The sequence below is a fragment of the Brachycentrus maculatus genome, unplaced genomic scaffold, assembly GCF_059751285.1.
Source record: "Brachycentrus maculatus isolate JH-2025_06_01 unplaced genomic scaffold, ASM5975128v1 h1tg000386l, whole genome shotgun sequence".
Taxonomy (NCBI): domain Eukaryota; kingdom Metazoa; phylum Arthropoda; class Insecta; order Trichoptera; family Brachycentridae; genus Brachycentrus; species Brachycentrus maculatus.
In genome coordinates this window covers 69,203-94,811 of record NW_028281135.1, presented here as the reverse complement: position 1 = coordinate 94,811, position 25,609 = coordinate 69,203, and the positions used below count along the sequence as shown (strand labels likewise).

Genomic DNA, 25,609 nt, shown 5'->3' with positions numbered 1-25,609 from the left:
TCTCTCGCTATCCATTCGCTCCACATGTCCATACCACCTCAGAGAACTCGTCTTGATCTTTTCAATTAATCCTACATTCAGCCTTACATTTCTTTCTAATTTCTTCGTTTTTTAATTCTGTCATACAATGATTTTCATAAAATGTTATACAATGATATGATAAATGTTCGAATGGTAAAAAAGGAAACAATGCAAGGCTGAGATAAGAGCATTATCCATCAAATAGGCAAGGTGTGTTGAGATGGTTCGTACATGTGGAACGTATGAGTGAGAAGAACGGTAAAACAAGTTAACGAGACAAATGTAGTTGGAAAAAGAAGCAGAGGAAAACCGAGGAAAACTTGGCACAATCAGGTTAGTCAAATACTTAAAAGCGGTCAGGTTATGAGTCGCAATAATCGGTGGGTGTATTATGAGATACATGAATATGGAAGAAGCGAAGAATGTTAGCAAAGACAGGGTGGTATGGCGTTCTATTCTCTCTGCCTACCCCTGCGGAGAAGCGACATGATAGGTTAGTTAGTTAGTTGTACAATGATTTTCCAAACATTAGTCTGAAACAGCGCATTTCAACGACGTTCACTCTGCTTTCTTTGCCAGTTCCAATGAGTGTTTTTGCCTAGAATTTTCACTCATGAATTACATGAAATTAAAGTAACTTTAAACATAAAGAGTAAATCCACTCACATATAGGCATAGGCTATGAAACTTATAATGTTGAAGCCTGAGTAGGGACATGATAAACGGTGTTGCATAAGCCGTAGCTAGATTTCAGAGTCACTTGGACGTTAGGTAATTAAAAAAAATTGCCAGTTCCATGTTTCTCTATCATCCATTAGGAGTAATTTCTTAAAAGGTTGTTTCATATGAACCCGCAGAATGTCTAGGATCCTAAAGAAAAATATTAAAAATGACACGAAAAACGTTTCAAGTATTCCGAAAGCATGACGAGCGTTACAGATGACCACATTTTGGGTGGTACCTACTTGTCTGACCTGTGGATAATCGCACGTGCCACTGGTGATGCGCTACAGTGAGCGCGCACGTGTGCACTTAGCCCTTACCTCCGAGTACCTAGGTACCTATCTACTTACTTGTAGGGGATCAGGGATGTTATAAAATGCATTAATGACTTTAAGCCACTGTTTAACGTGTTCATTAAAAAAAATAGGAACATAAATTATGAGGAACATATTTTAAAATTATTAATGAAAACACATAATATTTAATTAAGAAATGTAAGCTATAATATTATATAGTAATACTTATTTACACGACAGACTATTTTTAAGTGAAAACCTGTATTGGCAATGTAATTTTTTTAATTATATTTTGTTATTTTTATAAATATTCTGTTGGTTTTCCAAAAAATAATAATAATTAAAACCCTTATCCGCACCCCAATGGTGCATAGGGCACTGTGTCATATAAACGCAGTGTTGTCTTGATCGTTTACACATGAAGGAAAGGTGATCAGCCCTCCGCTTCAGGTACCAGTCCATGTTAATATTGAATAAAAATTACAGTGAAAAAATCACTTATATTTATTTTACCCCCCTTGGGAATCGAACCCGGGACATTTAGAACGGTAGCCGAGCGTGCTGACCATTACACTACGGAGGCGGACAAAAAAAACAAACAAATAATAATCCAAAAAATAAACAAATAAATAAAGCAGAGAAAGGTATCTTATTATTTTAACCGATAACTCCATCTCAATTTTCTGAATCGCATCGAAACAGTGTTATATTGATCGTAAAATTACATTATCTGACTTATTTAGTTATAATTCGGACAAAAAAACATTTGATTCATTAAATAATATCATAATTCCTACAACGATAATTTTATTTCCACGTGTATATACTGGCTGAACCCGGCCACACATTACTGTGGCTCAGCCTGGACATAAAAAAAAATAGAAAGATCTAGTTTCATTTCAAATGCTTATGAAGCAATGAAGATATTTATTTTTAATATATGGAGCAGCAATGCAATTAAAACACTAATAAAGTGACGGCATCTGTCATGAAGCACGCTGTCCGCCATAATAAATGTTAAGTATTGCTGTTACGCTCAACAAGTGGCACTGCCATTCAGGTAAAAAAATCTATGCATTATTAAATATATTCAAACAAATTACATTTAACTTGTTTTTTAATGCACCATTGAGTGCAAATGAACGAATGAAGTAGAGGATTATTTACAAGGTATTTTTAAGTCTAAAATCCTTAGGTAGCTACATAAAACCAAGAAAGGTATAATAAAAATGTATAAAACTCTCCTAAAAATTGTGATTCATTAAAATAAATACGGCATAACATATTGAAATCTACATCAATATACTTACTTACTTATAACCCTTATCCGCACCCAATGGTGCATAGGGCACTGCATCGAATTGACGCAGTGTTATCTTGATCATTACATGAAGGCAAGGTGATGACTTTTGCGCTTCAGGAACCAGTCCAGGGTAATATTAAATAAATATTACAGTGTAAAATCACTAATATTAATTTTCACCCGCCCTGGGAATCGAACCCGGGACCTCCAGTAGCTAAACACGCTGACCATTACGCCACGGAGGCAGACAAAAACAACATATTGAAATCTACAGCAATTACCTTTAAAGTAATCTACGGGATTACAATTTTTTTGATGTTACTAAATACCATAAATCACGAAAAAAATATTTAATTCTCTTCAAAGATAAAATTTGCATCAGCTATGAGACTATCTAAATTGTTTTGTTGTTGACACGAAATTAAATATCGGTAGCTAGTTAGGTAGGTCGGTACTTATAATTTTCTAAGAAAATCAATGATGTTTTGAAACCGTCTGCTGGATCATTAATGGTGTTCCTACCTATTAGCATCCCTTGTACCAACTTGCTACAAAACATCCCCTTTCGACGGTGAGAAAAACAAAATAATTAAAACCTCGTTACCGCTAAGTAGTTCATTCATGTACGCGTTTAGGATTCTGAATTCGAGGAATCCTAAAATAGATAATAATCAATGTTATTTTTAATTTTTTTTTTTTGCAGTAGCGTCTCGTCAAAATAATCGTCTGTTGGTGCTTATTTGAAAATCCATTATTGTAAACTATTTTTTTTTTTAAATTTTAAACTAAGACTAACCATCGCATCCTTGCACTGCAGAGGTAGGCAGAGAGAATACAACCCCACACCAATCTGCAAACAATCTTCACCTCTTCAATGTTCATGGATACATACAAACATACATAACCGCCGATTATTCCGAATTCTGACCTGACCACATCCAAGTATTTGAAATACTTGATCATGCCAAGTTTTTCTCGGTCTTTCTCTGCTTCTTATTCTAACTTTTTTCGCTTCATGAATTTGTTTAACAGTTCTTCCTTCACTCATTCGTTCAATATGTCCAAGCCATCTATATTTGTCGAGTAGATATGGCATCTCATGCAAACATAATATTAATATTAACGTAATCTTGAGTTAGGTTATACACTATTGAGTTCGCTTAAAATTATTAAGTATTAAAAATAATTCAAAACCCCTTATCCGCACCCCAATGGTGCATAGGGCACTGCATTATACAAACGCAGTGTTATCTTGATCGATAACACACGAAGGAAATGTGATCAGCCCTCCGCTTTGGGTACCAGTCCAGGGTAGTATTAAATAAATATTAGGGTGAAAATATCACTTATATTTATTTGACCCCACCTGGGAATCGAACCCGGGTCCTCCAAAACGGTAGAAGAGGGTGCTGACCATTACACTACGGAGGCGGATATAAAATACCCGCTTTTAAACATAACCGAATTTACTTTTAAAACCACATAAATATGGTATTTCAAACTACTTACTACATTTTTTCAGTTTACAGAACTTTGGAAACTCTATTATATGAATCATTAAGTTAGAATTGCATATTTTCGAGTTAACGTTTTTTGCCAGTACACCCATGATATACATACATAGTATTAACCTTTTCAAGTAATTCTTTATCATGTGGGAATGTATTATTTTTCAGTTTCCACTAAAACAATTTTATCAGTAAAGTGTACAATTTTGCTGTTGTTTTATTAACATTTATTAACATATTTTCGAGTTTTTTGCATTGCATTGTTTTTTTATAATTAAAAAAAAAATATTCATAAAGCGACTTGGTATCTACTGCACTGGTTTTTGCAACGATGAATTTGAGGTAATTTTAGCAAAATAGGTTTCAGTGTCAAGTTTGTACTTGCTAAGGGTTGCTTACTTATATTACAATAAATTACAGTAAAAGGTTGTAAAAATATGTACACCTATACTTTCTCTTTTGGGATAAAATCACCCCTAACGTTGAAGATCGTAGGTACAAAAGTGTCTAAAAGTATAAAGTCCAAGTTGAAAGGCAAACAAATAAATAAAGTGGCAATGCAAAAGTGAGGAAATCATTGTTTGTCAAAGGATTTAGCAAATTGTAAAAGATGTGAAATGATTCACAATTTTACAATGGATTGTAAACAAGTTAATAGAGTATGATAAGGCTTAAATATTATAATATTTACTTGTTATCAAGTAGCATATTTCATTTTTCCTTTCGACAAAATATGTTACTTAAAGCTCTGGTGAACGAAAAATATATGGATAGTAATATATAATTTATAAAATAAAACAACTTTGTTTTAACCACTTTTTATTGGAACACTTTTTCCAACCGGTTTCGACAAGAATCTTGTCATTCTCAGGGTTTATGTACTGATTCTAAACCAAGTATATCGGTTAAACGAAATAAAATATACTTATTTATTTTTTAAACATATCGCAAGTCTTACCGAATTTAGCTATTTTAAAATAGTTGCGCAATTAACAACAAGAGAATAAATATTAAAATGATAAGTCGAGCTATTTATCTGTTGCATTTTTGTTGTTGTTTATAACTATTTAAAATTAATTCCAACTGTTAAAAACATGTTACAAACGGTCATCAGCCCCGTAAATGTCCAGACTTCAATATTATTCTTCATCTTTGATGAGATGTCAAAAACAATATGTTACAAACTATTGAAAATCCCGCGACGCAACCAAAACATGGTAATAAATGGTCAATTGATTTCTTGTTTTAACTTTTTTGTACTAAAGGATGTACAGAGCACTGCATTTGATTGATGCACTGTGATCTAAATAGGTATTTATATGAAAACAAGGTGATATGTCCTGTGATTCATTTGCCAGTCCAGGGTAAATAAATGCTAACAGATGACAGTCGGTTATCGCCGACTGTTATCTGGTATATTTACCCTTCGGGGTTCTTAGTGCCAACGTTTTTGTATTGCATATGCTGCATTCAATCGTCTTAAACCACAAAAAGTGGTTAAAATATATGAAGTTTTTTTTTTATTTTAAACCATTTTGATGGCTCTTTAAACTTACTTTACATCTTAATTTCAATTCGGGTGCAAATTCTTATTATACTGCGTGAAAACCTAGCCAGTATGGCGATCAATAAAACGAGAATAAGAACTTATATTTATCTATTAAGTACATTTTTATGACTTTGTTTTTCTCAGCGTGCATTTGTATACTATAAGTAGATAGTAGAAAAAAACAATGATAAAAGGGTGCAAAACGTAATTGAGGGATTATTTTTCTTTAATACATATATCTATTAGTATGTATTAATAGTTAGATTGGTATATCGATATTGGTATTTTTGTTTTTGTAAATAAGAAAACATTTCATTGAGTCATTAAAATGTACAATATAATATATTTACATGTAAAAGATCTATGTGAGTTTCTAATATAATAATATTACGAATTAATTAGTTTTTTTGTGCCAAACAACTTTTTTTGCAATAGATATGATTGATATTAGATGGACATTAATAAATAAACATTAGATAAAATTGGAATAAGTTGTCTAGTAACTTTTTAACCTACTTACTACAAATTTTGAATTAAAAAAACAATATCCTTTTTTTTAAAATTTATTAAAAACATAAGTACTTATGTATTATTTCATATTTCAGGAAAAATTTCAAATAAATGTTTTTTTAATGAATTTTCTTACAAATTGGAGAATCGGCTTCTAGGATCATTTTCATAGGGTAAATCGGTTCATTTAAAAAAATGTTTTTTGAAAATTTAATGATGTTTTAAAATAATACTATCTTTTTGGCCAATATGGATATTATTATATAAAATAAACTTGAATATTAAGGCTATAGTTTATTTATTAAACTTTTAATTTAAATATATGTTTACATATATTATGGGGTAAAAACATACCTCTATTGTGTGAGCTAATAGTCATAAAGTGATTCACCGTCATAATTTGCTGATGTGCGTTTTTCGAAATAGGATGATAAATATAATTTGATCATTTATCGAATTGCATAATAATGACGTGTGTAAAAAATGATGCGCATTGTCATCGCAAAAGAGAGCTCAATAGTTTTTAGTAATGTCGTGACGAATCAGGAAGAGAAATGAAATAATAATGAAGAATGGTTGTGAATATATTGTCGATCAAAATAAATTAGGTAGAGACATTTTCTTACTTCAAAAGCACGTTTTTATAAAGAAAACAAACAATGCCTTATAAAAACATTCACGAATTCGAATGCAGTGTTTTGTAAAAAAAAAGCAAATCGATCGATGAATTATTTACTTTGGGTTCATGATTTTGAACAAATGAAGATTGATATTTTTATATTATTTTTTGACATCTCATCAAAAATGAAGAAGAATATGGAAGTCTGGGCATTTACGGGGCTGACGACTGTTATAGGCTGGTTTAAGTTATCACTTTCCACACGTGTAACATTCACAAATTCTATCCATTATTGACAACCACACTACTCAAATTCTTGGAAGTTCTTTATATATGAACCAATTGTGAAACATTATTCTTGAATCACTAGAACTTCACTAGAGACATCCATCGGTGAGATAAAAATAAGCTTTTTACTGAGCAGAAACTCTTTTATTAGTATGTGAGGTCCGAATCCTGGATTATAATCACACACATGAGAAACGCTAGAAAATGTCATTTTAATTTTTATTATTTAAGCTTATAATTTAACCAGATAATTTATTTACAACATTTTTAATGTGTCCAAATACTTATACTTGTTCACAAAATCTGGATTATCTCCAATTACAGGAGTATCTTCATCTTTGATGAGATGTCAAAAAATAATGTCAAAATAACTCCTGTAATTGGAAATATTCCAGATTTCGTGAACAATTATTTGGACACACTCAAAATGTTGTAAATTTATATTTTTATTTATGTACCGATAGAGAAAAACACGCTGAAGAAATGAGGAAATATGATCAGAACCAAAATAGCGGATATCATGGATCGCGTAGCAAGGCTCAAGTGGCAATGGGCAGGACATGTTGCAAGATAAGACCCCACAAGATGGACCCCTAAAATGTTAACATGGAGACCTTTGGACAGTAAGAGAAGCGTCGGAAGACCTCAAAAAATATGGTCCGACGACATAACCGCCGTGGGAGGTAAAAATTGGCTGCAAGCAGCAACCGACTGAAAGAAATGGAAGAGGCCAATATTCAGCAGTGGAGGACAGAAGGCTGAAGAAGAAAAATATTAACAGAAGAAGTTAAAATTCGAATGCAAGGTCATGTCAAAAATTCAAAGCAATCTTTGAAATACCTTTGGATGATTAAAAATTTTGAAAAAAACTAACATTTACATTTTTATTAATATATATTGTTTTCTATTCTTCTTCTTCTTCCTGGCTCTATCCCACCTTATCATCTTTATAGACTGTTGGGGTCAGCTTTCCTCATCCTTAGGTTGTAGGTCTTTCTAACATATACAACGCCTCACCTTGGTCATGCCTTAGAATCATGTTATCTTTCTAAAAAAAATCAAACACCCTTATAAACCACGTACTTTATTTTATTTCATGACACACGACTAGTTTCGAAAACTAACGATGTTTTCATCTACAGGTGAAAAGTTAGACAATTTTTACTTTTCAGCTGTATATGAAAACATCTGGGGTTTTCGAAACTAGTCGAAACTAGTATTGTGTAATGAAATAAAACTCATCAAGTGGTATTAAACAAGTGTTTAATTCTTTTTTAATAATCAACATGTCATTCCACAAAGTTAATGCCGAATAACTAAATATATGTTATCTTTGTGTAGCATTCATGAATTTTTGGGCCTTCATCTAGATGTCTTTCGAGAAATTGTTTTCTATCCATAATGTATGTAATATATGTCATAAAGTACTTGGTTGAAATTAAAAACCAGGAATTAAATCATTCATCACCGTTCACCTTGAAATCTTGTAGGTACTACAGTGCGATATTTTCCCAAACATCACGTCTGCGTTGTACGCGAACGCTACAACCAGAAAACAATGACACTGTGGTTCGAAGCGATTGGAACTTGGCCCAGATCAAAAGCACATGTTGGCAGAGATTAGATCACGAATTGGCCGATAGTTTGCGTCAAAAAGCACGATCCATCGAGCGACCTTGGATCTCTAAACCTGGCGTTAGTTGAGTCAGGTTGGAAATAATTTAAGTACTCGTATCTATGTTAAAAAATGATGAATGGGTATGATTTTACGGACGTCACTGGTTTGATTCATAAATTAATCACGAAGTGCTGATTCAAAATAATAATAAAAAACTTAAAATAATATCATCTGTCATATTATCACGTGCGAGGTTACATTTTAATCATAGGTAAATTATATTTTTACATTATTTTTGACATCTCAACATAGATGTTGAAGAATTTAAGTTTTGAGTCTGGGCATTAACGACCGTCATAGACTGGTTAAATTGATCACTTTACACACGTGTAACATTCACCAATTCAAGCCTTGATTAACAATGATATAAGTATAACATGATAACAATCTCGCGATCTCTCATACTAATGCGCAACAAAACAATGTAAAATCGTTGTTTGAGTGAAAGAAGGATCGTGTGAACGAATGAGTAAGGAAAGGATAGTGAAAAAAATTGGGGAGAATGTACCTAGTAAGAAATAAGAGAAGAGAAAGACCGCACATGAGCAAAATTCAAGAGCAAACGTGCCGGACGTAATATCAAAATATATCATATAAACTCAACGGATTGTTTTATAATAAACATTTCCTAGTATGAATCGTAGCGTATGAATGAATAAGGGTATTGACTTCAACCAGCCGCTCTGTATCAAATTGCGAACCATGCTTTTTTATAATTAAATAATACCTCAGTCAGACATTTACTGACGTCACATTTATTACACATAGCTATGACGAAATCATAACCTTAATATTGAAATATGTATATATATATATATATATATATATATATATATATATATATATATATATATATTTATATATATATATTTATATATATATATATATATATATATATATATATATATATATATTTATTTATATATATATATATATATATATATATATATATATATATATATATATATTTTTTTATATTTATATGTATATATATATATCAATATTTATATATATATATATATATATATATATATATATATATATATATATATATATATATATATATATATATATATATATAAATAAATAATTATATATATATATATATATATATATATATATATATATATATATATATATATATATATATATATATATATATATATATATATATATATTTATAAATATATATTAATATAAAAATATAAATATATATATATTTACATATAAATGTGCATTATGTGCAAATACTGGGAATACAGATTTTTGCCTAGTACCTCTTCGACGCACTCTAAGCTTTATTTGATATGGTCAGAACGTATGGAAATGGAAAGATTTAAGGGGTTAATTTTTTACACCGTGAAATGTTCGTTTAAATAAGGACTTTATTTGCACGATTCACGATGAAAAAAGTGTTAATAAGTAGTGTCAATAGTGAATAGTGGATGCTGTAAATCATGACCCTAGTGTTGGGAACAAAAATAGTGTATCGGATGTGGAGGCATTGTGTTTGTAGAGCTATTAGAGCCAGCTTAGGATATTTGATCAAGAGACCGAGAAATATACGGAATAGACTCGTAATTCTGCCAAACCAAAGTGATTCTCAATTGTAGTGTCGTTAGATGTTTGTATGTACATCACGTAATAAATTATTATTTTTAACCTCTCAACCTATGTACATCTATATGTAGGAGAATATAGAATAGGGTGGGCCGATGACGTTTTCTTTGCTAATTCAACAACGAAAGCCGTCTAAAAAGTTGCATTTTGGATTGCACATTACGAAAAATATATATAAAAAATATTCGATACTTCTTTTGGCCCTCAACCAGAGCTCAAAGTTTTCGGAGAAGCCATTTTTTTCGCTTTACCAGCTGTCATTTCGTAATTTAGTAATAAAGGCAGTCTAATTAAATGTTGCGATATGTAAGATACTTTACTTAAAAAGCACATAAAGGCAAAAGTTGCACTTTACGTTGTTATAAATAGGTAGCGTTGTTTTAGTAAGTCATTATATACATCAGTATTCGGCCGGCGCGCGGCGCTCTAAGAAATTGGTTGCGCTGTCCGTAAAGTTATGCGCAATTCAAAATGCAAGTTTTTAGACCCATTTGTCTTTAACGGCCCACTTTTAAATAGAAGTCTGGGCATTTACGAGGCTTACGACCGTCATAGACTGGTTTAAGTGATCACTTTACACACGTGTAACATTTACAAATTCTACCCATGATTCTACCACACTACTCAAATTCTTGGAACTTCTATATTTATATATGGTTCAATCTTGAAACATAGTGCTCGAATCACTAGAATTTCACTAGAAACATATATTGGTAAGATGAATGTTACACGTGTGTAAATTAATCACTTAAACCAGCCTATGACGGTCGTAAACCCCGTAAATGCCCAGGCTTTCATATTCTTCTTCATCTATGCTGAGATGTAAAAACATGTGGCAATTACAACCGTCATAGGCTGGTTCAAGTGATCACTTTAACCAGCCTATGACGGCTGTAGGCCCTGTAAACGCCCAGACTTCCACATTCTTCTTCATCCATGCTGAGTGGCAATTTTAATGAAATTAAATTTGGAATTAAAAGAATTTAATTACAAAATTCATTTCATAAAAAAAAGTTTGACAATCTTTGGCAAACACCTCCGCGAAGTGGTCCCCAATACGACATTCAAATGTTTGAACTAAACACAAAGAAAAAATAATAACCAGAATTTCGGACTTGGCGCACGCGCACTGTGTTCGAACATTTCCGCCATCATACCTTCTTCCGTTGTCAACAAGTATTATTACCTAAGTAGGTACTAGGGTACCTATTTATAAATAAGTGTATTTGTTTGCGGTTAACGAATAAATTTAAAATGTCACCATAGGGGGAACTAAGAAGCATTTTTTTCTTCGTTCTTCTGGGAATCAAAACAAAAATATAGAATTAACTATTTTTAATTAACGTTTAACTATGTAAATATGTACCAATATTTCTTAAAATCTACTGTGAAACGTGTTTCGATGCATTTCGCATCGTTTTCAAACAACGTTTGAGTAACGTAAGAATGAACTCACTTATGACAGGACATAAGCCCTGTAATAATATTTAATAAAAAAATGGATAACTGATTAAGTGCCATTTTCGTAAAATACTACTTCAAAGGCGCTTCACTGTGAATGAATTAGATTAATGAAGATGGAAATGATTTTGAAACACATGTGTTTTTAGTTTATTTTTAAATTTCATCTCACTATCAATATTTCTAATTGCTGGTTGAAGAGTATTCCACGCCATCGGCTTCGCAATAGCAAAGGCACACTCACCAAATTAGCTACTGGTGGCGACCTGGTAATATTACTTTCTTCATGGCAGTTGTTGTAGTCGATCAAAGCGTGAGACGTGTATCAATCCATGTTTAGATGACAAAATGTAAAAATAACTCCTAAGGAGTGAAACCCAGATTTGTGAACAAGGATTTGGACACACGAAAATGTTGTGAATAAGACAATCTGGTCAAATTATAAGCTGAATGAAAAATTTCAATAATGTTTTCAGGTGTCTCCCAGTATGTAAAATAATCTGATTAGGCAGCATTGAGTCTTTACTGTGTACAAATCCTATCTCCAGGCAGTCTCAGACAGATGAAGATATGTTTATACGTACAGTTAAGAACACTTTTTGTAGTACTGCAATACAGTCTTTGTAAAGTTCAAAATGAATTATTTTAGCAAAAAAATCTATTGAGGTTCATTCATTTTATTTATTGTAACTGTAGACAATTGGTAGAATTTCATTTTTAAATTGTTTAGTAAAATGTCCAAAATACACGGTTATTGGATTGAATTCTACTTTTATTTACATATATCGCTCACTCCTTTCAAGAACGTCATAAATCAAAAATTGTCAATTTTCAGTTGTGCGTGTATTCGGAATGCCCAGAATATGTACTATATCCCAGCAAAAGAGGCATATTTTTAACTTAATATTTACCCGCTACAGGGCAAAAAGTGTTGTTTTTGCATTTTGAAGAAATGGTATTGTTTAATTATTTTTTTAAATTTATTAAATATTTTTCAAATGGAGAAAAAACCTTCCGGTTGTACCTAAAAAGATCTGTTGCACAGTAAAAAGTTCAATAAGTGGCTTGATATTTATTTTTAATACATTGTATTTTATTTTTGAACTATAAAAACGTTCTCCTGAAAAATAATAATCATTTTTTTTTTAATTTATGACGTTCTTGAAAAGAGTGAGTGATATGTGTTAATATGTGACGCGTTTCGTCTTATTAAGACATTATCAAACACTGGTTTGTGACTTATTTTGTGTGTTTGATAATGTGTTTGATAATGTCTCAAAAAGACGAAACGCGTCACATATCGTATATGCAAATAAAAGTAGAACTCAATCCAATAATCGTGTTTTTTGGATATTTTACCTAACAATTTATTCATTTTGACATTCGAATTTCTACATATATATTTCTCAACATCAAACCTCTTTAATACGGAAACAACAGTTCGATGTTTGGATAGGATAGTTTGTGTTAAAACTTTCGACAATACACTCGTATCATATCCTCTGACAAATATTTGTTTAGGAAAATAAGTCACAAATTTGGGATACGATATTTGCGAACCAACGAGTCCCTAATTCGGCGTTTTTTCTCTAATTTATTTGGATATTTGATTTATTGATCAAATGAACTTAGCATTTAGTGTAGGCAAATTTTTGTAAGAAATAAATAAATCTTTTTCTTTCAATGGTGCATAGGCCATTTAATCGTATCGATGCAATGTTGCAAAAAAAAATACTTGAAAGTGGTCAGGTTAGGATCCGCAACAATCGGCGGGTATGTATGAGGATATGCATGAACGTGGAAGAGGCGAAGAATGTCTGCAAAGATAGAGTGGTGTGGCGTTCTATTCTCTCTGCCTACCCCCGTGGGGAAGCGGCGTGATAATTAGTTAATTAGTTAGTTAGATGCAATGTTATTTTGATCGTTAATTGCACGAAGGCAAGGTGATTGATAGTCCTGCGCTTATTGTAACAGTCAAACAAAAATGGGAGTGAAAAGCGACTTCAAAGCGTACTGAACCATAAATATAGCAAGTATTTTTTTATTTTATTTTATAGGTTCCATTCGTTTGAGTGATTTTGGTTCTTAAAAACAAGATACAAGGTAATAATAACAAAATAATGAGAGGAGATAGAGAGAGAGAGAGAGAGAGAGAGAGAGAGAGAAAGGAGTTACAATAGTCAATTGAAATTATAGAAAATATAAAAATTAATTTTCAATCTGCATTAATTGAATCATATTTAAATCATGTGGGAAGAGCGAGTTCGGATCGAGTGGTGAGGATAACAGCGGGCAGCAGCATAAGAGGCAGCAGACCCCCAGGAAGACCACCTAAACGATGGAGAGATAGCTGGTCTTCCACGTCCCAGGAGCGGACCAGAAAATGACAGGACATAGTCCTAACTCAAGAGGAAGAAGAAGAAGCAGATATTTAATTGAAGATGATAAAAACGTATCCTTAAATGTAGTTGTTTAGTTATTTGGTTATTGGTCCTGAAGATGAACCGTTTTAGTCAGAGAGCAATAAACTTGGCACAATCAGGTATGTCGAATACTTGATAGCGGCCGGGTCAGGAGTAATAATCATCGGGGATGTACGAGGAGATGCATGAATGTGGAGGAGGCGAAGAATGTTGGCAAAGATATAGTGGTGTGGCGTTCGATTCTCTATGCCTACCCCTGCGGAAAGCGGCGGGATGGTTAGTTAGCTAGTTAGCAATAACAGATCTCAAAATACGTGTAAAAATCTTGTCGTTATTATCTTCATTTGACGTACAGGCGTTAAATAACTCGAATATTTTTTATGTCAAAAATGAGCACTTGAAATACAATGCCGACACATTTCATTCGAGTACCCACATTAAATGCTTAGTTTTATATTTGCAATGGCATTTTTTGTAGCTCATATGGTACATACGCGTCTTTCGCCTTGTCGGTGACGACACAGCGTTCCCAGGTGGTCGCATGTGTTTATATTTTGCTAAATCTCATATGTAAACCCAGACTGTTGAATGAAAAATAACAATCCAAACATGCGTCTGAATTGAAATTTGACGCGAGCAAAAACTCTCAAATTCGTAGGATGCAAGTTGTATTTAGGGACATATGGTGCTCTCTTATTGGTAATGTGACCACATACAATATGCAGTATTAAAGAGGCTATCAGAATGATTTGAATTGATATTACTTTCTGATCTTAAGAATAAGTATCGTCTGAAACATTAAAAATAATAACAAACGATGGAGAGTTTCTTGGAATTTTGAAAAATTAATGTAGGACACACACAGTATGTCACATACAAGCTTACGTACAAAACTTGTTTTTAAATTCAATCTTAAAAATAGTTTTCATAATTTAAAAACACATTTTATTTATTTGTGGTAGCACATGATGAAATTGTAAAAAGCGCTTTTCATATCGCTCCTTTCAACAACGTCATAAGAATATCAAAAAATTGGATTTTTCAGGAGATCGTTTTTAAAGTTTAAAAATATAATAAAATGTATTAGAAATAAATATCAAGCCACTTTTTGAACTTTTTACTGTGCAACAGATCTTTTTAAATAAAACCTGAATGTTTTTTCTTAATTAATATTAAAAAAATGATATGATATTAAAAAAAATAATTACAAAATACCTTTTTTTCAAAATGCAAAAACAACGCTTTCTGCCCTGTAGCGGGTAAATATTAAGTTTAAAATATGCCGCTTTTGTTGAGATATAGTAGGTACATTTTATGGATATTCCGAAAATATGTACAACTGAAAATTGACGATTTTTGAAATATGACGTTGTTGAAAAGAGTGAGCGACATGTAAAAGCCTTTCAGGCCTATGTACCAATTGGGGTGCGGATAAGGGTTTTATTATTATTATTATATGTATGATAAGACGCATTGGTGTGGGGTTCTATCTTCTCTGGCTACCCCTGCGGGGAAGCGGCGTGATGTTTAGTTAGTTAGGTCTATCGATTGGAACTGCTTGGAGTTATTGAGTAGCAATAACCGTTCGAGGGAAATGGAAAGGTACGAAAAATGGCATATATCCAGCAGTGGAGGACAGAAGAAGAAGAAAAAGAAGAAGAAAAAAAATTTAAGAAGATTGGCAGGCATGTAGCGGTGTAATCCGAGAATCGACAAAATCGATCAATGTCTTAAAATATTTGCACACACAACAGCGAAAAACATTACAAAAAAATATTTCCTTAATATGAAAGCGACTGTCAGTCAAAATGGCAAATGTCCTCCTTTCAGCTATTAAAATAAGATGCAAGAAAAACAATATGATATTGTTTACGTCTTGGATCTGACGTTTCTTTGGAAAATGTCAAGTTTGGAGGCAGGATTAGACAGTATGGCGCTCGAGTCGAAATGACACTTTTGGCGTGACATTTGACCATTTTTAATTTTGGGCAGATGACAGGCGCCATGGGGTTCCACGCCCGATCTAACATAACCGTTTAGACACACATGGTGTTTTTATTTATTTCTTTAGTTAGCTTATATTACATGTAACGCAAACTATTATTTACGCTTAATTTACATCAAATATGTTTAGCTGAAAGAAGATCTTTCAGCATAAAAACATTTATTTTTTATTTTTTTTTAGACTCTTCATTCTTCAAGCATTCAGGCATCTCATTATACCTTTTTAAACCTTTATACATAATATAATAAAATAACAACTATGTAATTTTTCCACATAAGTTTTATTTGACCAGCAACCGTCGTCATCAGACCAGTCTGATGACGACGGTAACGACGAAGCCCGGTTGTTGGTCAAATAAAATTCATGTGGAAAAAATTACATACTTAGTTGTTATTTTATTCTATAAAATGCAGTTTCAGCAAAAATGTCATTAAAAAACTTAAAAAGTTATACATAATACAATTTTGCCACTGTTTTTTTAATGACAGTTGCTATTTTCTTTATTTCTAGTACCTAACATGTTTCTTGTCCGCCTCCGTGGTGTAATAGTCAGCGTGTTTAGCTACCGTGCTGGAGGTCCCGGGTTCAATTCCCAGAGGAGGTGAAAATAAATATTATTTATTTTACTATGTCATATTTATTTAATATTACCCTGGACTGGTTCCTGAAGCGCAAGATTGATCACCTTGCCTTCATGTAAGTAATGATCAAGATAACACTGCGTCAATTCGATGCAGTGCCCTATGCACCTTTGGGTGTGGATAAGGGTTATAAGTAAGTATAAGCATGTTCATGTTTTTTTAAATTATTTAAAACTACTTTATTATTTAATAGTCTCTTTTTTGTAGATAACCAATTGAGTTCTTATGTGTTTTTTCTCCATTTTTTTTATTTATTTTTCTTAGTTAGTACCTACTATTCTAATTGCTTTATTTTAAAGAATATCAATTTCGAAGTCTTCTTGGTTCGAGCCCACTCTACCACAATTTGATGACTTGTTTCTAATAATGAATCGCTTACGCTTACAGAAATAGTATGAAATTAAAATATTTATTTAAATAATAAAAATTTAAAAAAAAGATTACTCTTTTACTAAAGAAAAATCTAAAATAAAAATATGAACTTATCTTAAAAACGTATGTTTTCTATTTTCCTTCTTTTCCATTTAACCAGACTGTGCCACTGCAACGAATGATCGGTTACAGCTTGTTATCTAATAAAGTAAATATATTTTTAACGCAGCTTTGATAACTCCACATAAAGAAATGACTAATTAAAAATATTATATATCTTTATATCTTTAATTCAGAAGAAAAAAAATATTTGTAATATTTTCTGATAAGTGCTCTGGAATCCTCAATGTCAAAAAGGTAATAAAAAAAATAATTTCGTTGTTTATTTTTTTCGCTTAGCGAACGTGATAAAAGCTTCAAGCTGCATGCGTGATTTTTAATTTATTATTTTTGTTTTACAATAGATAAGCAATTTTTAATTAAAAATGTTAAAAATCGACATGCTGTGCACATTCGTGATGTCTCTCGACAATACATGTAGACGTTTGACCTTCAAATAATGTCGAAAATCTTGGATTTATATTTTATTAAATTTATACTTTCGTTCTGATAAGACGAACGTGTTATTTACCTTCATTCTTTGCCGTATTTATTTTTTCCTTCTCTCTTTGACATTTCAGATAATACAGAAATTTACACCTAAGATTCAAAATATTATACATACGAAATCTGCAATCAATTTAAAAAAAAATGTGTCTCAATTTTTGTTATACGAATGCTCGAATTGTACAGTAATTGGAATTTTTACTCTCGCATTTTTACAAAATATCGTCTGAGGGCTGCTTAATTTTCGGTTGTTGTTTAAGTAAACTTCTTCATCTGTGTTGAGAAGTCAATAAAATTCTTAAAATGATTAACCCTAAAGTTGAGCAAACTTATAAATAAAAGCATCCTTTCGATCGGTTACAAAAATTGCTATGGGCAAAGGGATTTTACCACCTCGCAACCATAGCACTAAATTTGGCGAACGTGCTTTTGCTGTTGCAGGACCGATGGCGTGGATTGCTCTACCACCAGTAGTTAGAAACGGTGAGGGTGAAAATTAAACACATTTGTTCGCTAATGTTCTAAAAAGACGAAACGCGTCACGTATTAACATATACATAAATAAATGTAGAATTCAACCAAATAAACCTTGTTTAATTTTGGATATATTACCCAACGATAAATACACTATACGAAATTATAATTTTAACTATTCTTTTTTCACATTTTGAGATCGAAAGCATTCCATCGGTTACTCTCAGAGTGTTTGATAATGTCCTAAGAAGACGAAACGCGTCACGTATTAACATATACATAAATAAACGTAGAATTTAACCAAATGAACCTTGTTTAATATTGGATATATTACCCAACGATAAATACATTATCCGAAATTATAATTTTAATTACTCATTTTTAACATTTTAAGACCGAAAGCATTCCATCGGCTCACGTTAGAAAATGCTCAGATTCGTGAAAGGGTGTTTTGAAATTTGGTTAAGAGGTAGACGTACCTGTCGTCAGGCGAGGGACACTGGTTCGCGGCTGGGTGGTAGTCCAGAGCGGCGAGGGACAGGGCGTGCGGCGGGTACAGGGGGGTGAGGGTGGGGGACTCAGACGGGGACCAGGGCCTGGCGGGCGCTGCGCCCCCCTCGGGGGACCGCCCGCTGTAGTGGTACTCATCTTCTGCAAAAATGTTAAGCATTAATAAGTACATATAATGGTTTAATAGATGTATACATAATTTGTTTTATACGAGAGAAATTAGAAATAAGTCTCTTTTTTGTAAAATATTTTAAATGTTGAATTGCCTAGAAATTAAAATAAGTCACACATATATTGGTAGTATAAAGGCAAAGGGGTATATCTGTCAAATTATTCATTTTCTAAGTTTGTTCCATCAAATGTCTAAAATAGTGTATTCCATAGTCTGGGAAAAGGATATGGCTGTAATGGCAAAACATATTTAGTTTAAATAAAATATGTATATTTTTTAAAAATACATAAAACGAATGAGTTATTTAATTTCAAGTTTGTTTTTGCTCTCCTGTAAATTTTAGTCTGAGACAGATATACCCCTTTGCACACTGTCGATATATCGCCCACTCCTTTCAAGATCGTCATAAATCAAAATACTTGATTTTTCAGGAGAACGTTTTTAAAGTTTGAAAATATAATACAATGTATTAAAAATAAATATCAAGCCACTTACTGAACTTTTTACTGTGCAACAGATCTTTTAAGGTAAAACCTGAAGGTTTTTTCTCCATTTGAAAATTATTTAGTGTATTTAAAAAAAAAAATTAAACAATACATTTTCTTCAAAATGCAAAAACAACATTTTCTGCCCTGTAGCGGGTAAATATTAAGTTTAAAATATGCCTCTTTTGCTGGGATATAGTACATTTTCTGGGCATTCCGAAAACACGTACAACTAAAAATTGACGATTTTTGATTTATGACGTTCTTGAAAGGAGTGAGCGATATGTATATTGAATTTGGATAATTGAAAATATTTTATTAAGAATAGGTCTTTAAGGTGGTATGGACATGTGGAGCGAATTGATAACGAGAGAATGACTAAGAAAGTATATTTATTTATTTATTTTCAAAATATTACATACATAAGTTACATATATGTAAGCATCTAAAATAGACGCTTTGCGGGTTATTCCTTTTTAATAATAAAAATAATAAATAAAATATTCAATGGAAATTACTCATCGGGAATATATGACGAATGTGAACATAACGAGGACAGCCGAAAAGACTTGGCACAATCAGATCAATCAGATCCTAAAATCTGGTGGTGTCAATAGCCTGCGTAATCAGAAGGCATGTATGGCTAGATGTATGGATGTGAAGGAAGCTAGGAGTGTATGTCAGGATAAAAGAGTGTGGCGTTCCATCCTCTCTGGCTATCCCTGGGGGGAAATGGCGTGATAATAGTAGTAGTAGTAGTAAGACCAGTTGTATTTACATGTAAAATTTCTATAACCATTGATTTATTAAAATGATGGTCATCACAAATAGGTGATTAACAAATTCCGAAAAATTATTATCATTAAGGCGCCTTCGATGTTGTTCTTTTACTCTCATATTGAATTTACGCGATTTTTTTCCTATGTAAAAGGATGGACAATTAAAACAATTTAATTTATTAACACCAGAATGATTTATTTTCTTTATCTTTAGTATCCGATATTTTATATGTTGAAGTCTCAAGTCTCAAGTAGGAGCCTATCAAAGTTAGTGGTACTAGTATATATTTCAATTATCTAAAAATATTAATGTTTTTATAAAACATCTGTGAAGTGACAGTGTTTCATCCCTTGTTCCTTGCTCAAGGAAGATTTTCGCAAGAAGTTATTAGGGGTGGTAAACACTTGAAAAGTTTTACCACGTGGCTTCTTAAGAAGTTGTCGAGCGGGTAAATTCTCAGAACGATCCCCGAGATAATTTTTTAGTTTTCAAGTCGTCATTCTGTGAATAGTCTTGAATCCACAAATCACGATTTTTATTTTTTTATTTTATTTTATTATTTTGATCCCTATCGGCACCCGATGGTGCACAGGGTACCGCATAGGACCAATCGATTTATTTCTTTATAAACATTTCAACATACATGGATGAAGAAAAATATGGATGTCTGCGCATTTACAGGGTTAATGTACGTCATAGGCTTGGTTGAGTGATCACTTTACACGCGCGTAACATTTACCAAATGTACCCATGATTTACAACCGCAATACTTAATATATTGATCGAACTCGTAACACAGTATGCGTGAGTTCACAACAGCCATTTATGGTGGGATGAGAAAATGTTTTTTTTGTCAAAAAATAATTTATGAACAAGTATTTGGACACACTCAAAATTTAGTAAATTTTTAATTAGTTTGAAAAAATATTTAATTAGTACCTATCCAGCCGGCGCAACATTGATAACATAACTTTTAGTGTCATATTTTTTTATAATTTAAATAAAAAATCATCAGTTCGTATGACTTTTACTCTCGTGAGATAAAAACAATAATTAGAGAGTGAGTAATACACACTTTATCGCAGAAAACATATAAATAAATTTCATTCCAATGGCATCTGTCGATGAAAAGTTTAAATACAAGTATTGCGACGCCGAGCGCCGATAACGGTTGTTAGGCATTTAAAAAAATATATATTAAACATAATTATATTTATGTAAAGAATCCACTATCAAAGTTTTAATATATTGTATTAAACAATAAAAAATCGTTATGATTTAAAAAAAATATTGATGGATATTTTAATGAAAAAACCATGATAGTCCGAATCCGTCTGTTTGTGCAATATCTGCATTAAAAAATCCTGTGAAATTTTAGCTTTTACTAAAGTATTATGAAAAAATAATATTTTTAAATGAATTTCTGTTCCATGGATCTCAAATTAGCAATGAAGGAACATGCAAAAAGATAGCAGACATCGTATCGCCATTGCCAAAACTGCCATATCTAAGCTAGACAAAATCTGTTAAGACCAGGGTGTTACACCAAGATAAAGCTTGTCAAGAGTTTGGTCCACTCCTCTATGCCGCTGAAACATGGACAGTAAAAGTAGCAGAGAGGAGAAAAATTGACACATTCAAAATGTGGTGTTTGAGGCGCTTGCTCCGAATCCCACGGACAGCTAGACGATCGTATTTTATTTGATTAATTGATTCGGCCGTCACTTTGTGGTAAACTCTATCCATTTTTTATTAATGTTTTACTTAGTAAATACCCTCTTTTATCTATGTTCCCACTGATAAGAAGAAAAAAAAATTATAAAAATAAGAAACAGCTACTACCCCCTCTTCAACCTTCAACGTCGCAAGGACCCAACTCTAAAATTTAGAATTAGCTTCACATACGATTTATGTATTACATAATTATAAATCAAACACAGATTTTTTGAGTCTACCAAGTTGTATTTTATTAACAAAAACACATAAAAATTAATTGTGACAATTGTTTCGCCTTGTTAGGGCATTGTCTAAAGAATATGAAGATAAAATGGACTTAGTAGACTCAAAAAATCTGTGTTTGATTTATAATTAATACATAAATTAAAATGGAGTTCTACAAATTAAACGCCAAATCAATAAATAAATTCACATACGATGTTTGAAAACTATGCGGAATGCATCGAAACACGTATCACAGTAGATTTTTAAGAAATAGTGGTACTAATCCTAGTAGTGGTTTTACTAAGTAAAACATTAATTTAAAAAAATCGTGCTTTACTTAGATTTCTATGGGAAAAATGTTTCGCACAACGAGTAAGATGATAGAACGAATTATGCTCGTTATGAGAGGTTCCACTGTATATAATCTTGATCATTTACTCATTCCTTTATTTCGCCTTTTGTCCATATTTAAGTTTGCCCCCTTGTATCAGTTGTATATGTATATAAATCATTTCTTAAGATACAGAAACAATAAAAACAAACGTTACTGTATTCAGTTTTATCACACGATAAATAAATATTTTAATCGCTCAATTCGTGGTCACAGCAAGACGTGATAAAGTAGTGCAATAAGGTGGTTAGGATAAGGTGGTATTATGAATGGAAGTTCTGATAGGTTTATCTTTACACCACGTGGAAGCGTTACAATTCTAGTATTATTTAATTTTACTATAGGTACTCTAGCGATAATGTATAATACTAGGGCTATCACAAATACCTCTGTTAATATGAACTCCCTACACATATGGCATACTTGTCGACTCACTTGCTGTGATAACAAGACTGTTATTCTTATAACTGTAATATATATATTCATTTTATTTGTTATTTTTGCACCGGTCTATTGAGATAATAAGACATAATATTTTTTTTTGGGTGATAAACGAGGTCCCAGACCTGTTGACATATGAATTAAATTAGATAATGTTGCATTTTATTTTTTTGATGACTATCTGTATCCGGCCACGCGTCGCTGTGGGTCGTCTGGTCGAATGGAAAAGATATAAAATTGAAAACACACATTTCACAATATAAACTTATATAAATACATGCCTTAAAAACCATGAGAGAAAGCTTATTTTAATTATAGGCAGTATAAAGGGAATATGGAAAAGTTTTAAATAATATTCTTCTTCGTAGCTCCAACCATCGAGTGCCTGCTGCTGCCTTAACTTGATTGATTTAACATTTCATATTTAAATTAAAATGAAGTTCTACAAATTAAATACCAAATCTATACATAATATATATCTAATATATAAATAACATTATTGTAGTTATTAAAAAGTTTTTTTAGTGTTTTATTTTGATGCTTTTAAATGACACTCCATTATTGAACAAACCATAATAAGTATAATAGACATCTCTTTAACCAATACGACTGAAAGGGTAGATACGAAAATATAAATATGTTTGCAATACCAAAGATTAAATTGTCAACCTGTTTTTATTTATCTGCTCAGTTGTGTTCAACCCCCCGCTTCTTGGTAGCGTGAAATTATCATCCCTTGTGGATACGCCCCATAGAATCTGACAAGAAATGTGAAATGTACGAATCGAGGCAGAACTAATGTCACTGATACTTTATTCATAATAGTTTCCCATCGATAATAAAATATTATATTTGAATTTAATATTCTGATTTTAACAATTTAATTTTAATATAATTAATGAAATTCATTACAATAAAATAGTAATAAATAGAATAATAAAATTCAACCTTTATCGAAAGTAGATAAAGACATTATATTATTTTTTGACATCTCATCAAAGATGAAGAAGAATATGGATTTCTGGGCATTTACGGGGCTGACGACCGTCATTGGCTGTGTGTAAAGTGATCACTTTACACACATTTAACATGCACCAATTCAACCCATTATTGATAACCACACTACTCAAATTCTTGGAAGTGCTATATATATTTGAACCAATTTTGAAACATTATTCTTGAATCACTAGAACTTCACTAGAGAAATCTATTGGTGAGATGAAAAGAAGCTTTTTATTGAGCAGAAACTCTTTTATTAGTATGTGAGGTCCGAATCCTGGATTACAATCACACACATGAGATACGCCAGAAAAGATATTATTATCAAATACCAATGTTTTAGGATTTTTTATTCATACCAAATAATTATTTAGTTTTTCATTGAACCTTAACTTAAAAAGTTTTTAATCATATTTATATTTTAATAAAAAATAACTAACTATCCACCACGGCGCTTCTTACAGAGGTAGGCAGAGAGAATAGAATGTAACAACACTCTGTCATTGCAAATAATCTTCGCACTTCGTCCTAAAATAAGGAGCAGCTCCTACCCCCTCTTCAACTTTCAACCTCCCAAGAACACAACTGTAAAATTTTTAATTAGCTTCACATACGGTTTTTGAAAGTGATGCAAAATGCATCTAAACACGTGTCACAATAGATTTTAAGAAATAGTGGTTTTTACCAAGTAAAACTTGAATTAAAAATTAAATAAAAATATCTAGTTTCAATTTGGCCATAAAAACTTATCAGCGATAGCTAATCTGGCAGTACACAATGGAGTCCAATACATAACTCATATTTTTGAGTCTACTATCTTTGTAGACTCAAAAAATCAGTGTTTAATTTAGAATTTAATACATAAATTTGCATATTTCTCTTAACCTAACTGTGAAACTTAATCCTCGTTGTATCTTCACCGTTTTTTTCTAACGGTGCTAAGTTTCAAAACGCCCCCAAATAATCAGTCGGTATTTATGTTAGACACCTCTGTCACAATATCCATATCACGAGATGTTTCTGCGATATTTATTGCATCAAAGCACATTGCATATCTCCCTAATTTGTTAAATTTATTGCCTTAATACTGCACAAGGGATTAAAGCTAGAATATATAGATATTATTTATTGTACACACGTGCCAGAAATAGACTTTTTATAATAAAAAATATTTTAAACCATATTAGGGCGAGATTCTTTACACCCAGGTAAAATTCCTAAGGCGGTCGAAATAATCGGCGGGTATGTATGAAGAGATGCATGAACGTATATTTGCAAAGACAGGGTGGTTTGACGTTCTATTCTCTCTGCCTACCCCTGCAGTGAAGCAGCGTGATGGTTAGTTAGTTAGTTAACATTTAAGGTATGGTCCCTGGAGCGCAGGAGTGATCACCTTGCCTTAATGTAAATAACGATCAAGATAAAGACTGCGTCAATACGATGCAGTTCCCTATGCACCGTTGAGTGCGGATAAAGGTTAGAAGAATACTAAACGTAATTGCATTTTTTGCTTGAAACACCGTTTTTGTACTGAAAAAATATTTTGTTACATAAATACATGGATATGAGTAATTTAAAAAAATATTTGCCAAATTCTAATGTCTATTCTATACAAATATTGTGCCCGGACAACACGTGTCGCTTCTCGCGCAGCCGGTCGCGTATTGACTTTGTGTATTTTAAGGTATACCCTTAGAATTTTAGTAGTAGAATTTGTGTATTTTAAGGTACACCAACCATAGAATTTTATCTAGCCTCCTACCAGTCTGATGATGTCGGTAACGACATATCAA

The 25,609-nt window shown here is 32.0% G+C and overlaps 1 protein-coding gene across 3 annotated transcripts in view; it reads right to left on the bottom strand.

Moving 5' to 3' along the window:
- The window catches only part of LOC148303102 (uncharacterized), a 97,423-nt gene that overhangs the window by 37,403 nt on the left and 34,411 nt on the right, over nt 1-25,609 (bottom strand). For all 3 annotated transcript variants that reach the window (XM_088270426.1, XM_088270427.1, XM_088270428.1), the window contains exon 2: nt 18,577-18,748. In XM_088270426.1, the coding sequence (XP_088126552.1) occupies nt 18,577-18,748 (172 nt within the window). The remainder of the gene's footprint in view (nt 1-18,576; nt 18,749-25,609) is intronic.